The 15,034-nt window shown below is 36.5% G+C and overlaps 1 protein-coding gene across 1 annotated transcript in view; it reads right to left on the bottom strand.

The window, feature by feature from the left end:
* Window positions 1-1,405: 1,405 nt before the first annotated feature.
* TSGA10 (testis specific 10) overlaps window positions 1,406-15,034 on the bottom strand; it is a 113,586-nt gene continuing 99,957 nt past the window's right edge. The window contains exons 13-15 of the mRNA XM_090280340.1: window positions 3,748-3,950; window positions 1,741-1,845; window positions 1,406-1,559 (exon numbers count right to left, since the gene is read on the bottom strand). Coding sequence (XP_090136466.1) covers window positions 1,406-1,559; window positions 1,741-1,845; window positions 3,748-3,950 — 462 coding nt within the window. The remainder of the gene's footprint in view (window positions 1,560-1,740; window positions 1,846-3,747; window positions 3,951-15,034) is intronic.

Genomic DNA, 15,034 nt, shown 5'->3' with positions numbered 1-15,034 from the left:
GCGTCATCGCAAGATGTTGATTCAACACGGGAGGAGACAGATACTGTGTCACTCCCGAGTCGGACTGCACAGCCATTCTCGGCGGGGCAGATAGACTCTTAAGAAGCTACACCATCGTCTCTCGAGACGGACGGCTGCCGACGACGACGAGTAAAGTATGAAGAACAAACACATCAGCAGTTTCCATAAAATAGAAATATTATAAACAATATTCTCTAATCACAATGCCATAACACTAGAAATTTAAAATGAAACCAAAACACAAAAATAGCCCTTTTCAGTGGAGAGGTGGGATAGAAAGTGTATAAGAGAGAGTGGCTTTGAGTATTACTTTTGCATAATATTGACTTCTAAAAGCATATTAATTTACATACTCAAAAGTTAAATTCAATCAAGGAAAAAACTAGGAAGGGGAGAAGTGAAAATATGAAAGCAAATTGAAACGAACAAATCTAATGTTACTTCAAATGCATACATACAATAACCACAGAGAAAGAAAAAATTAATCCAAGTAATTTACGAACACAATATTTAAGTATATGCCTGCAAGACCTGAGCCTAAAGGCATTATATAGGGATAGGACGGAAAGTTGCAAACAGATCCAGAAACTTTTTTAGAAGTTGGTCTGTTTATTGTAGTGACATAGGTGAGAAATTTTGAAATATTTTTGAGGTGTTCTGGGATTGAGTAAATGAGTAACTGCTGATGTTGAGTCAGGTTCCCACTGTAGAAGAAAGGACATTCAAATACAGAATAGAATAAAGAAGGCATGGAAGAAGTCTGCAAGGATGGTCTGGAACTGGAATTACTGATTATTTTGTAAAAATGTTGAGAGGGAGCATGTGCAAGAATGTGAGAATGTGAGACAGCACATGTATTGTGCCATAAACACACAAAAAGCAAATGGGGTAAAATTTTAACAGTAGTGTGTATGGGTAAAAGGTATACAGATGTCCTTTGTATTATTTTATTTTTATATTTGTTACTTCTTGTAAGTTTGAAATTATTTCCAAATAAAAATACTTTTATAAAATTTGTGACATATAGGAATATATCTAAAATATTGTCTCTGAAAAACTAGCTTTCCTAGGGCATAGATATTTTTTGGTGCTATAAAAATTAACCAATAATTTATTAATCAAAGTTAATTAATTAAACTTAAGAATCAATGTAGAAATAAAAAGGAAATCAGATTTTAAAAATATAATTTATGTAAACAGAGATCTTTCACTTTAGAATATTTATGTGAAACTATCAAATGCTTTATTTTACGTGAGCATATCTACATATCTAATCATGTTTACATAGCACTATTAATGACAGACTATAACTGAGTTTCCTTACACCCTCAAAAATTCACTGTATATATTGCTATATGGTTCCACAGAAGGATCCTTAAACCACTCACTCTTCTAGTGATCGATCTAGGCCTCGGTCAGGAGATCGATGGTGATCACGTTCTGGTAAATGACATTTTGCATTTGGCTTTATTGTAGAGCTCAAATGATAAGCATTACTTGAGTAGTTCTGGCGGCGAAGTTCTTGCACAGCCCTCTCCCTAAAGCAAAAACGTTTAAAATAGATGTTTTTAAACTTTATATCCAGTGACATTATCAACACTATGGTAAAACTGAAGTTCAATTCATACTTTAAAACTCAACCATTATGAATAATCAAAGTCCGTTGTTATCTAAGAAACAATGCTTCCCAGGCTAAATACCGCTTAGAAACCAACTTACCTTTCAAAGCGCTCCATCCCTAGTTGTCTTTTGGTAATGTCTAAATCAGCTTCCAGTTGCGTTACAACATTCCTGAACTGGGCCACATCTCTACTCTGGATGGCCCTGTATAAAGAATATGAATGACAGTTAATTAAACTTAAAATATGTCTAGGACTCTTAGGGTACACTGAACCATGTTGGCAATGTTTTCTCAGCTTGACCCCAGCCAAATTGTTATTTTTATGGATGTATATGCCAACTTTAGATGTAGTAAATGTACAAAGTAGCCTACTTTTACTTAGACTTTCTCTGTGTCAGTTTCCCTGTGTTTACACCAAGTAATATTATCTATGTTATCTATTTACTGCAAATAATTTTTGTAAAAGTACTTTGAAGTATTATATGCAAAGTAATAGTATAACCAAATAATCAAAACTGGAATTCACTAGCACCATAATTAATATGGTCTGTTATACATATTAAATCAAGCAAGTGCTTTATGTATACTTACAATTAAATTTGATATGCCTGTACACACTCTATTTTAACAGGATCTTCTTCAGGCCTAAACAATGCCACAAAAACCCTGTACCAAGGCATACTATCATAAGGAAGATAATGATGGAGATTAATGCTGCTTGTATAGAACATTCTATCCTCTTTGCTTGCTTCCAGGACTGCATTATATATACTGCTGAAATTTAAACTTAGAGACTAAGAACACAAAAGTTTATCATACTTACCAATTCTAAACTATAGCACTTATTAGCCAGTCTAAAACATAATGTACCCTTTAAGGTGGGAGTTTTGTTATACTTCACTAAGGCAGATTTTCACCTACGAGCTTGAGAAAGTGATCTTGCAGAACTGGTTGAAGGTATCACAAAAACCCAGTTGTGGTGACTAAAAAGAATGACTCAGTGACAGCCGACATAACCTGAAAAAAGTGTCTGAAGGAAACTGGTTTTGGCTTTGCAGACTTGGATTAGTAAGAGGCTCCTATGAGTGATTGATTCCTGAGATCATGATTCCTATCATTTCCCAGGTCCCAAGCTCAGCCAGGAGGGCAGAGTTGAGGCTGGATGAAAAAGTGTTATAGATGAGACAGATAAGAACAGAGGCTAAGGGTCCCCATCAGTTTTTTTGTGAAAGGTGACCAAGTTTAATTATAGAACATTCATTATTCAGGTAGGCATTTCTTACTCAACCTTCCAGCTAAGGTCATGTAATAAGCTGCAATGGTGCTAGGGATTCTAAAAGAAGAAGCCCTCATGGACATAGACAACAGGGTGATGATTGCTGCGGGGAGGAGGGGTGGTGGTGGTGGAAGAGAGTATAGGGGAGATAAATGGTGATATACGAAGACTTGACTTGTGGTGGTGAACACACAATAGGGAGTACAGACAATGTATTTTAGAATTGTGCACCTGAAACCTGTATAATTTTGTTAACCGGTGTCACCCCAATAAAGTCATTAAAAATAAAATAAATAAGTAAAATGAGTGAATGAATAAAATAGATAAGTAACAGGAGCAGAAGCAAAAGTCAATGATCTAAGGGAAGTCTTAAGTAGTCTGTGGGTGCAGGAGTTCTTCCAGGTACCTAGTATGTACAATTATAGGTACATAAGGAAATAACTGTGCGACAAATGGAAAGATTAGGTAGCAATACCACATAGGTACATAAACAGAAAAATTCTTCTGGTTTCAGAAGTGTTTTTTTTTTTTTTCTAATCTGGTTATATTTCCTAAAGACAATATTTTAGATCAGACATTCTATTCTATCAAAGCTCTTTTGGAAACAATCAACAGAGAAACTTAAACTTATTTAAGTCAATTTAGCTAAACAGATAATAGAGATAAGTACTAAATCTTAGGCAAATTACAATCTTTCTGGTCCTCAGTTTAATTAATGGCAAATTATGGATACTTAAATTATACTAAATTAGAGTTTTAAAATTCTACTAACCTATAAAGTACCAAAAATATAAGAAATATGGCTTTCTTATATTACTAACCAACTCACATTTTATTTTCTGCCAGACAAAGGTGTTCTTTAAGAAGCTGAATTTCAGATTCTTTTTCTTGAAGTGCTATCTGAGACTGATATTCTTTGTCTCCACTGGCCACCACCAGAGCTTCTAGGCTCTGCATGGAGATTCTCTCGCTTGTTATCTGACTCCTGAGGAGTTCTGTTTCAGAACGAGCAGAATCTAATTCATTCTCCACCTGTACAATAGTGGAAAGATATCTATACTTATTCCCAGTCATTCACTTTACCAATAGATTATCAGAGACACATAAAATGTCTGTATTTATGTTATAAACTAATGACCCTTTTAAATTTCTTGATTAGAAATATTGTCCTTCTGGGGACTTCCGGCCAAGATGGAGGCTTAGACGGACACGCTAGGTCTCCCGCAACAACTATAGAGGAATACAACTACTTCAAAACAAAGGATAACTAGAAATTCCAGAAAATAAAACTACACGGAAGCCCAACATATGAAGTTATAAACCAGCGGTGCCATTTGGGCAGGTAAGAGTTAAAGAAGGCAAAGCCGTTTGCGGAGCGGCGGGCGGGGCGGCGAAAAATCCTGGAGGCAATCAAGCCCCTGGCGTGGGAGACTCCAATCAAGCCCCTGGCGTGCGCGACTCCGGCGCTGGGGAGAGCAGCCGCAGCATCGCCTTGAACAGTGAGGTCCAGGGGGGCGGGAGGACGGATCCCGGTCTCCTAGCTGAATAACTGTGTGAATCCATCTTGGACCCCCGCCCCCACAGAAAGCACCACAGGGCTGCGAAATAGGTCGCGGACAGGCAGGCGCTGGCGGGTCGCTAATTTGTGACGCGTACACAGGCACCGCCCCAGACAGCCAGCCCAGGAAAACAAAACGCATCTGTCAAAATGTGGCAGACAAATATAGAGATCCCGGTGGCACAACTCACCAGACAGCAGATAGAGAACCTGACAGATGAACAGATAAGAAACCTGTCAGAGGCTCAGTTCTGGGCCATTGTTATCAGGTGGCTTACAGAATTCACAAAAGAGCAGGAAAAAGATATGAAAGAAGCGAAAAACTTTCATAACGAAAGGAACAAAACCACATACGAGACAGATGGTGAGGAATCCAGAGTTCATTTCAACAAACTGGAATATGGAGAAGGAACAAGCAGTCAACCAATGCAGCGAGAGGAAATAGGAAGCAACAATGAGAGGATCAGAAACCTCTGGGACAGCTATAAAAGGCCCAACATAAGAATCATTGGTTTGCCAGAGAATGAGGAAGATGAACTAGAACTTGAAAAATTGAGTGAAAATATAATAAAGGAGAACTTCCCAGACTTGGGGAAGGGAATAGACATGCAGGTCCAGGAAGCAAGGAGAGTTCCCAAGAGACTGGACCCAGGGAGAACCACTCCAAGACACATTATAATCAAAATGTCAAAAATTAAGGATAAAGAGAGAATCTTAAAAGCAGCAAGAGAGAAGAAAAGAATTATGTACAAAGGGGTCCCAATTAGACTATCAGCTGACTTCTCAAGGGAAACACTACAGGCAAGAAGGGACTGGCAAGAAATATTCAAAGTAATGAAAATCCAAAACCTACAACCACGAATACTCTATCCAGCGAAATTGTCATTCAGAATAGAAGGACAGAGAAAGTGTTTCCAGGACAAAATAAAACTGAAAGAGTTCATTAGATCCAAACCACTGTTATATGAGATGTTAAAGGGACTGGTTTAAAAAACAGAAGCTAGGGAGATGAAACAAAGGCAAACGAAACAGGCAACGAGAGTGGAAAAGGAACTGTGGGTAAGGGAAGCATAGTGGGGGGAGGTCAACAGGGAGGGGGAGTGGGGAGAGGGAGGGAGATGATATAGGAATTGGGGATCATGGTAGGAGGGAATGGAATAGACGGAGAGAGATTGGGAGGAACTGTATGCACAACTAATGGACATAATCTAAAAGGGGGGGACAACTGGAGGGAGGGGGGCCACCCGGTGGAGGGGAGCAGAGGGAAGGGAAATTGGCACAAATGTAATATTTTAATCAATAAAACACATTAAATCTGAAAAAAAAAAAAAAGAAAGAAATATTGTCCTTCTTACCACGTACACACATATAGTATCACTTTCCCCAACTCTTTGATTATATCAGAAAATTCATTAATACGTAATGACTTATTAATCCCAAACTGCAAACAATGTCCAATTCCAGCTTTGATATTTATTTATATATTTCTGCAAGACTGATATAGTGATATCTGTAACTATGCTTTGTACTAAATTAGGTGAATTAGAAACACCTAACTACTTTGCACTCTATTGTTAAGGAACATGAGGAGTCATTACACATTCCCTCTCTTGCATTAACCTTTTTTGAAGGTTATCTTGAACCTGGGATACACTGTTAGCCAAATGTTTCTTCAAAAGGAAGAAAACCAGACATTACTATTTAGAAAAAAGAATTCATAAAATTATCTCATAATACATTATATATGCATTTTAAAATATTAAATGTGAAGAGATAAAACTAAGAAAAAATAATTTAATAAAAATGAAATTATTGGAGGAGGGGTAGGCAGATAGGGGAAGAACTTGCTAGATGAGATATAATTAACAAATGATGTCTGACCATACAAAAACATATTGATAGTGAATATAAACTTAAAAGTTACAAGAAAACAACTGGAAGAAAATAAACAGTAAATAAAGTAAATAGTTAATATCTTACTAATATAAGAAACTCATACAAATTGATGAGAAATATGAACAGAAAATTTACAAAATATAACTAATTAGTAAACATATGAAAAAATGTACCCTTATGAATAATCAAAGAAATATAAATTAAAACAAGATGCTATTTCTAGTCCAGAGTTTCTTAACCTTGAAAATACTGACCTTTTGGGTTGGATAATTATTTGTTATAGGGAACTACCATGCATTATGTATGTATGCATACATACATATCCTATGTATGTATGCTTAGCAACATCCCTGGCCTCTACTCACTGGAGGCTAGTAGCATCCCCCCACCACAGAAGTGACAATCAGAAATGTTTCCAGACATTGCTAAATGCCCACTGGGGAGCAAAATCTCTTACAGTTGAACCACTGTTTGAGTTTAACAAATTGGAACATTTCTTAGCTTGTTTTAATTAACATTAAACAGGGTGATGGTAATTTTGTACACTGATGGCAGGAATACAAAATGGAGCATCACTATTTTTGATAACAGCTTTATTGGAATATAATTCACATACCATACAGCTCACCCATTTAAAAGGTACAATTCAATTTTTTTAGTATATTAAAAGTTGTGCAATCATAACAAAATCTCACAATCTAGTGGTAGACTTTTTCATTAACTCAAAATAAAACCATCAGCAATTTCCCCATGCCCCCTCTGCCTGCTGCCCCCAAATTAGCCCAAAGCAATCCCTAATCTATCTTCTATTACTGTGATCTGCCTTATTCTGGACATTTCATGTATATGAACAACATAATGTTTCTGTGGTCTATTGTGACTGGCTTCCTTCACTTAGCCTAATGCTTTCAGGAGTCATCCATGTTTCAGCAGGTATCAGTACTCCATTACCTTTACTGCCAAATAACGTTCCCTTACATAGATGTAGGGATATTTCAGTTCTTTACACTTTCTGGCTATTATAAATAATGCTAAGAAAATCTGTTTACAAGTTTTTGCATGGACCTATATTTTCATTCCTCTTCAATAGATAGCAGTGGAATTTCTTCTGGGATTTGTGGTAATTCTATTTTTAACATTTTTAAGAAATGCCAAAATGTTTTCCGAAGTGGCCTCACTATCTCACATTTCCACCAGCAACATATGAGGGTTCCAAATTCCCTACATCTTTGCCAACATTTGTTACTGCCTTGTTTTTTTATTGTAGACATCCTAGTGCTTATGAAATGGTATAGTTTTGATTTGAATTTCTGATTGTTAATAATGTTGAGCATTTTTTCATGTGCCTATTGGCCATTTATGTATCTTCTATACAGAAATGTCTTGAGATCTTGTGTCCTTTTCTCAGCTGGGTTATTATTAAGTTGTAAGAGTTCTTTATACATACTCTGGACACAATCCTCTTCTAGAATATATGACTTAAATTTTTTTCCATTCTATGTAATGCCTTTTTACTATACTGATAACATTTGCAGCAAATAAGTTTTTTATTTTGATGCAGTTGTTTTTTCTTTATCCTTTTGTTGCTTATGCTTTCTATAAGTATCTAAGAAAGCACTACATAACCCGAAGTCACACAAATTTACTTGTTTTCTTCTTAAGAGATTTATAATTTTAGCTCTTACATACAGGCCTATAATCTATTTTAAGTTAATATTTGGATACAGTATGTGATAGGAATTTAACTTCATTCTTTTCCATGTAGATGTTCACTTGTCCCAATACCATTTGTTGAAAAAACTGTTCTTTCCCCACTAAATTGTATTGGCACCAATTTTTTGAAAATCATTTGTCCACCAATATGAGTTTACTTCTGGACTCTCAATTCTGTTCCATTGACCTATATATTTTTTCTTATGTTACTGTCTTGATTACCATAGTTTTGTTAGTGAGTTTTGAAATTGGAAAGTGTTGGTCCTCTGACTTTGTCCTTCTTTTTCAAGAATGTTTTGATTTTTCTAAGTCACTTGCACTTCCATATTAACTTTATGTTGTCTTGTCAATTTCTACAAGGAAGTCAACTGAGATTCCGATAGACATTGCACTAAATTTGTAAATCAGTTTAGGGTGGTGTTGTCATTTTAACACTGGTAAGTTCTGATCAGTGAATATGGGAGTCTTTCCATTTATTCAGGTCTTCTTTAATTTCTTTTAACAATGATTTTCAGTTTTGTAAAGTACAACTTTTACACTTCTTTTTTTAAATTTATTCCTAAGTATTTTATTCTTTCTTAATGCTATCCCTCTTTGTATAATTCCATTTGATAAATTTGCTTTCTTATTTTCAGTTGTTCATTGCTAATATAGAAATGTAATTGATTATTGTATATTGATTGATCTTCTATCCTGCAAACCTGATAAATGCATTTATCAGTTACAATAGTTTTTTAGTAATTTAAAATTTTTCTACAACCAAGGTCATATATTCTGTAAACAGAGCTAGTCTTACTTCTTTACCAATCTGGGTGCCTTTTATTTCTTTTTCTTTCCCTATTTCACAGGCTAGAAACTTCAATACAATGTTGACTAGAAGAGGTGAGGAGGGCGTTTTTGTCTTGTTACTGAAAAGAAACTGGAAAAGAATTTACTTTGTCACTATTAAGTATAATGTTAGTTTTAAGTTTTTGAAGATGTTTTATATTAGGTTAAATTCTCTCCTATTCCTACTTTATATATTTTTTAATCATAAAATGGTGTTGAATTTTGTGAAATGCTTTTTCTGCACCTATTGAAATGATCATTGGTATCTGTTCCTTGGGTATTGATATTTCTTTTTTTTTTATGTATTTTATTGATTATATTGTTACAATAGTTCCAATTTTCTCCCCTTTACTCCCCTCCACCCAGCATCTCCCTCCCCCAGCAATTCCCCCCCAATTCCATACCCATGGTTCCTACATACAAGCTTTCCTGCTTCACCCTTTCATATATTCTTCTTCTTCTCTCTCTTTTTTTTTAGTAAATAGGTGATTAATTAATTATTTTAACAATAAAAAATAACTATCACTTCCTCTCAGATATTAAGACCCTTTGTAATCTTGTAAAGGACAATGGGCGAAGGTCTCAAGCTCCTCTAGCTGCTTCAAGCTGGACATGGTTGTCGTCCTACCTACCCTTGGGTCCAGAAATTCCTAATTAGAGTGGAGGTGTGGAGGGGAGGGTGGCCTTCCCACATGGGGAAGGATCGTGCAGACTCCAGGTCAGTTGGCTGTCTCCGGACAACGGCGTGCTTGGTTTAACAGGCTGGCATTCTTGTTGTGTTCTGGGGGCAACAGATTTGGCAAAAAAGGTTAAAAGACATTATTCAATCCATAACTACTAGATGACAAAATGCAGGGATTAATTTTTCAATGTTCCACATTAGGGGGAAAAAAAGAAAAAAAGGGCTTCTTTGGAGGAAGGTGTGCTAGGCACATCTCACCTGTCCAAAACCCTTTTGCCCATTATACTTAGTTTGGGCTGAGGGAAATAGTTTAGGTTTCCCCCCTCTCAGACCTCTGGGTTCTTTCTGTCCAAGACATTAGGATAGAAAAGAGAAACCAGTTTTAAAGTGAAGCCCACAGACCTCCCCGTTCTTCACCAACCCAGCCATTTAGTTCAGCCAAACTGTTGAGTCTCAGGAGGCAGCGCTGCAGAGAGGATTAAGTGAGGCTTATACATACAGACAATCATTCAGATAATGCGGTCATAGGCTTATGCCCTTTGAAAACAGAAAACACACGTTAATTTATGTAACATAACCCACAAACAAGTCTCTAAATCTGTAAGACTGTCCCATTGGGAAGACATCCAGTTGCACGGCACTTGACATTCTACTTGCCTGCAACTTAAATATCTTTGATGATATCACAGACATGGTTTAATTTTCAAGTGAAACCATATTTTAAATGAAAAGAAACTTTTAAGACGGTTAGCTGCACTACTTTACAGTCCACCACTGACCATTGTGATTTTCCTTCAATAATGATTTTTCTCCCTAAGATTACCCTCCTTGTCATCAAAGGGACTACATTAAGTCCATTTTTAATTTATCCTATTCATTTGCATAAACACAACAAGAGCAGCAAATGATCACTTATGATCTTTAGTTCTGCTTTGCTGGTACTTACCCAAGGAACATTTAGGGTGATCCTCAGTCTGCTCTTCGGGGCACAGAAGCTGGGCCACATACCTGGCATTCACCCTTGCCTATACACACCTGTCCTTCCCAAGTCTTTCTGGTTTTTCATTGTGCCTTAAGGTCCCTTCTAGCCATCTTTCAGGAAAACAACCTCTGTTCCTTCCCTGGAAAGATTGCTGTGGACCGCACAACCAACCATGGTATCAGGCCTTTTATCTCGCGGGCTTTTATTACCTTTGAAAGTCATTCCCAATTCCTCAGGGCTTTTTGGTAATAACTTGAGCCCAAGCATGTCTCCTTTAGGCTTGACATTCCAGTCAAAGACTTGGTCAAAAAATAGAAAAAAAAAAGGAACCTCTATTAACAACTAGTCTTATTAATTTATGCAAAGAAACTTATGTCATTACTTACTTACTTAGAATGCCAAACTCTGGAGGGGTCAGATAGGGAGAAAAATATACAACGTGAAGGAAAATCTTTGTCCTAATATTCACTGAACTGGCATTTCCATTCTTCATATTCTAATCTTTCCCCCACTAAAAAAATTTTGTCTGTTTTTCCATTACAGTTGTCTCACGTTTTTCCACCTCTTGCTTCCCTGCACCCTGCCCCTCCCTTCCCCCACATTCAGTCCCCACTCACTTGCCCATGTCCGTGGGTCATTTATACATTTTTTTTACTAGACCCTTCCCCTTCTTACCCCCTTCTCTCCCTCCCACCTCCCCCCTTGTTACTGTTAGTCTACTTCTTGTTTACATAGCTCTGGTTCAATTTTGCTCATTTGTTTGTGTTGTTCATTAGTTTCCTGTAATAGGTGACAGCATAAGGTATTTTTCTTTTGTTGCCTGGCTTATTTCACTAAGCATAATTCTCTCTAGTTCCATCCATGTTGTTGCAAATGGTAGAAGTTCCTTCTTTCTTTCTGCTACATAGAACTCCATTGTGTAAATGTACCACAGTTTTTTGATCCACTCATCTACAGATGGGCATTTAGGTTGTTTCCAGCACTTGGCTATTGTAAATAGTGCTGCTATAAACATTGGAGTGCATAGGTTCTTCTGAATTGGTGTTTCAGTATTTTTCGGGTATAATCCTAGCAATGGAATTGCTGATTCAAAAGTCAGTTCCATTTTTAGTTTTTTGAGGAAATTCCAAACTCTTTTCCATAGTGGCTGCACCAGTCTGCATTCCCACCAGCAGTGCACCAGGGTTCCCATTTCTCCACATCCTCTCCAGCAAAAGTTGTTTGTTGATTTGTTGATGATGGCCATTCTGACTGGTGTAAAGTGGTATCTCATTGTGGTTTTTATTTGCATCTGTCAGATGGCTAGTGATGTTGAGCATTCTTTCATATGTCTATGGACACTCTGTATGTCCTCTTTGGAGAAGTGTTTGTTCAGGTCCTTTGCCCATTTTTTAATTGGGTTGTCTGTCTTCTTGGTGTTGAGACGTATGAGTTCTTTATATATTTTGGAGATCAGTCCCTTGTCTGAGATGTCATTGGCGAATATATTTTCCCATATGGTTGGTTTCCTTTCTATCTTGCTGATGTTTTCCTTAGCTGAGCAGAAACTTTTTAGTTCGATGTAGTCCCACTTGTTTATTCTTTCCTTTATTTCCCTTGCCTTAGGAGATATATCAGTGAAAATGTTGCTACGTGGGATATCTGAAATTTTCCTGCCTATGTTTTCCTCTAGGACTTTTATGGTGTCACAGTTTACATTTAAGTCTTTGATCCATCTTGAGTTTATTCTGGTGTATGTTGTAAGTTGGTGGTCTAGTTTCATTTTTTTGCATGTCCCTGTCCAGTTCTCACAACACCATTTGTTGAAGAGGCTCTTTTCACTACATTTGATGTTCTTTCCCCCTTTATCAAATATTAGTTGACCATATGAACCTCGGTTTATTTCTGGGCTCTCAATTCTGTTCCATTGATCTATATATCTGTTTTTATGCCAGTACCAGACTGTTTTGATTACCGTGGCCTTGTAGTATAGTTTGATATCAGGTATTGTGATTCTTCCTACTATGTTCTTCTTCCTAAAAATTGCTGTGGCTATTCGGGCTCTTTTTAGGTTCCATATAAATTTTTGAAGTATTTGTTCCAGGTCTGTGAAATATGTTGCTGGTATTTTAATAGGGATTGCATTGAATCTATAAATTGCTTTGGGTAGTATGGACATTTTAATGATGTTGATTCTTCCCATACATGAGCATGGTATATGCTTCGATTTATTTGTATCTTCTTTAATTTCTTTCTTCAGTGTTATGTAGTTTTCTGAGTACAGGTCCTTTACCTCCTTGGTTAAGTTTATTCCTAGGTATTTTATTTTTCTTGTTGCTATGGTAAATGAGATTTTTCTTTCAGTTCCTATCTCTGAGTTTTTATTGTTGGTGTATAAAAATGCCTTCGATTTCTTAATATTGACTTTGTATCCTGCTATTTTGCCGAATTCACTTATTAGGTTGAGTAGTTTTTTTGTGGAGTCTAGGGTTTTCTATGTACACTATCATGTCGTCTGCAAATAATGACAGTTTTACTTTCTCTTTTCCAATTTGGATGCCTTTTATTTCTCTTTCTTCTCTGATTGCTGTGGCTAGAACTTCCAAGACTATGTTGAATAGGAGTGGAGAGAGCGGACATCCTTGTCTTGTTCTTGATCTCAGGGGGAATGCTCTCGGTTTTTGCCCATTGAGTATGATGTTAGCTTCAGGTTTCTCATATACGGCCTTTATTATGTTGAGGTATGCTCCCTCTATTCCCATTTTGCTGAGAGTTTTTGTCATAAATGGGTGTTGTACTTTATCAAATGCCTTTTCAGCATCTATTGGTATGATCATGTGGTTTTTGTCTTTCATTTTGTTTATGTGGTGTATTACATTTATTGATTTGCGAATATTAAACCATCCCTGCATCCCTGGGATGAATCCCACTTGATCGTGGTGTATGATCTTTCTAATGTGTTGCTAGATCCGGTTTGCCAATATTTTGTTGATGATTTTAGCATCTATGTTCATCAGCGATATTGGCCTGTAGTTTTCTTTCTTTGTTGTGTCTTGACCAAGTTTTGGAATTAGGGTTATACTGGCTTCATAGAACGAGTTTAGGAGTCTTCCCTCTTCTTGTATCTTTAGGAATAATCTGAGGAGGATAGGAGTAAGTTCTTTCCTAAATGTTTTGTAGAATTCACTTGTAAGCCATCCGGTCCAGGGCTTTTGTGTGCAGGGAGTTTTTTGATTACTGCTTCAATTTCACTAGCTGTTATTGGTCTATTCAGACTTTTTGCTTCTTCTTGATTCAGTTTGGGAAGACTATAGGTTTCCAGGAATTTGTCTATTTCCTCTAGGTTGTCAAATTTCTTGCCATACAGTTGTTCGTAATAATTTCTTACAATCCTTTGTATTTCTGTGGTATCAGTTGTGATTTCTCCTCTTTCATTTCTGATTTTATTTATTTGGGTCTTCTCTCTTTTTTTCTTGATGAGCCTAGTTAAAGGCTTGTCAATTTTGTTTATCTTTTCAAAGAACCTGCTTCTAATTTTGTTGACCTTTTGAATTGTTAGTTTAGTGTCTATGTCATTTAATTGTGCTCTGATCTTGATGATTTCCTTCTACTTTATCTGGGCTTTGCTTGTTGTTCTTCCTCTAGTTCTTGTAGCTGTAGGGTTAAATTTTTTTATTAGAGATTCTTCTAGCTTTTTTAGGTAGGCGTGTATTGCTATGAACTTTCCTCTCAGGACTGCTTTCCCTGTATCCCATAGGTTTCGGGTTGTTGTGTGTTCATTATCATTAGTTTCCAGAAACTTTTTGATTCTTTCCTTGATGTCATTGTTAACCCATTCATTACTTAATAGCATGTTATTCATTCTCCATGAGTTTGAATGTTTTTGAGTTTTTCCCTTGAGGTTGATTTCCAATCTTAAGCCATTGTGATCTGAGAAGATGCTTGATATAATTTCAATTTTCTTGAATTTGTTAAGGCTTGTTTTATGTCCTACCATGTGGTCTATCTTTGAAAATGTTCCATGTGCACTTGAGAAGAATGTATATTTTGTTTCTTTGGGGTAAAAACTTCTATATATATCGACTAAGTCCATTTGATCTAGAGTGTTGTTCAGTGCCTCAATATCTTTGGTGTTTCTTTGCTTCGAAGGTCTGTCCATTGCTGACAATGGGGTGTTAAAGTCCCCTACTATGAGTGTGTTGCTGTCTATGTCTTTCTTGGAGTCTCTCAAATTTTTCCTTATATATTTGGGTGCTCCTAAGTTGGGTGCATATATATTTATAAGGGTTATATCTTCTTGATGGATTTTTCCCTTAAGTATTATGAAATGCCCTTCTTTGTCTCTTTTTATGGACTTTGTTGTGAAATCTGTTTTGTCTGATATAAGTATTGCTACCCCAGCTTTTTTTTCATGTCCATTTGCTTGAAATACTTTTTTCCATCCCTTTACTTTCAGTCTGTGTAGGTCTTTTTTTCTA

Source organism: Furipterus horrens, unplaced genomic scaffold (assembly GCF_987537825.1).
Source record: "Furipterus horrens unplaced genomic scaffold, mFurHor1.1.pri manual_scaffold_6, whole genome shotgun sequence".
NCBI classification, from domain to species: Eukaryota; Metazoa; Chordata; class Mammalia; order Chiroptera; family Furipteridae; genus Furipterus; species Furipterus horrens.
The sequence above is the reverse complement of the archived record's forward strand: the minus strand, read 5'-3'. Positions and strand labels throughout refer to the sequence as shown.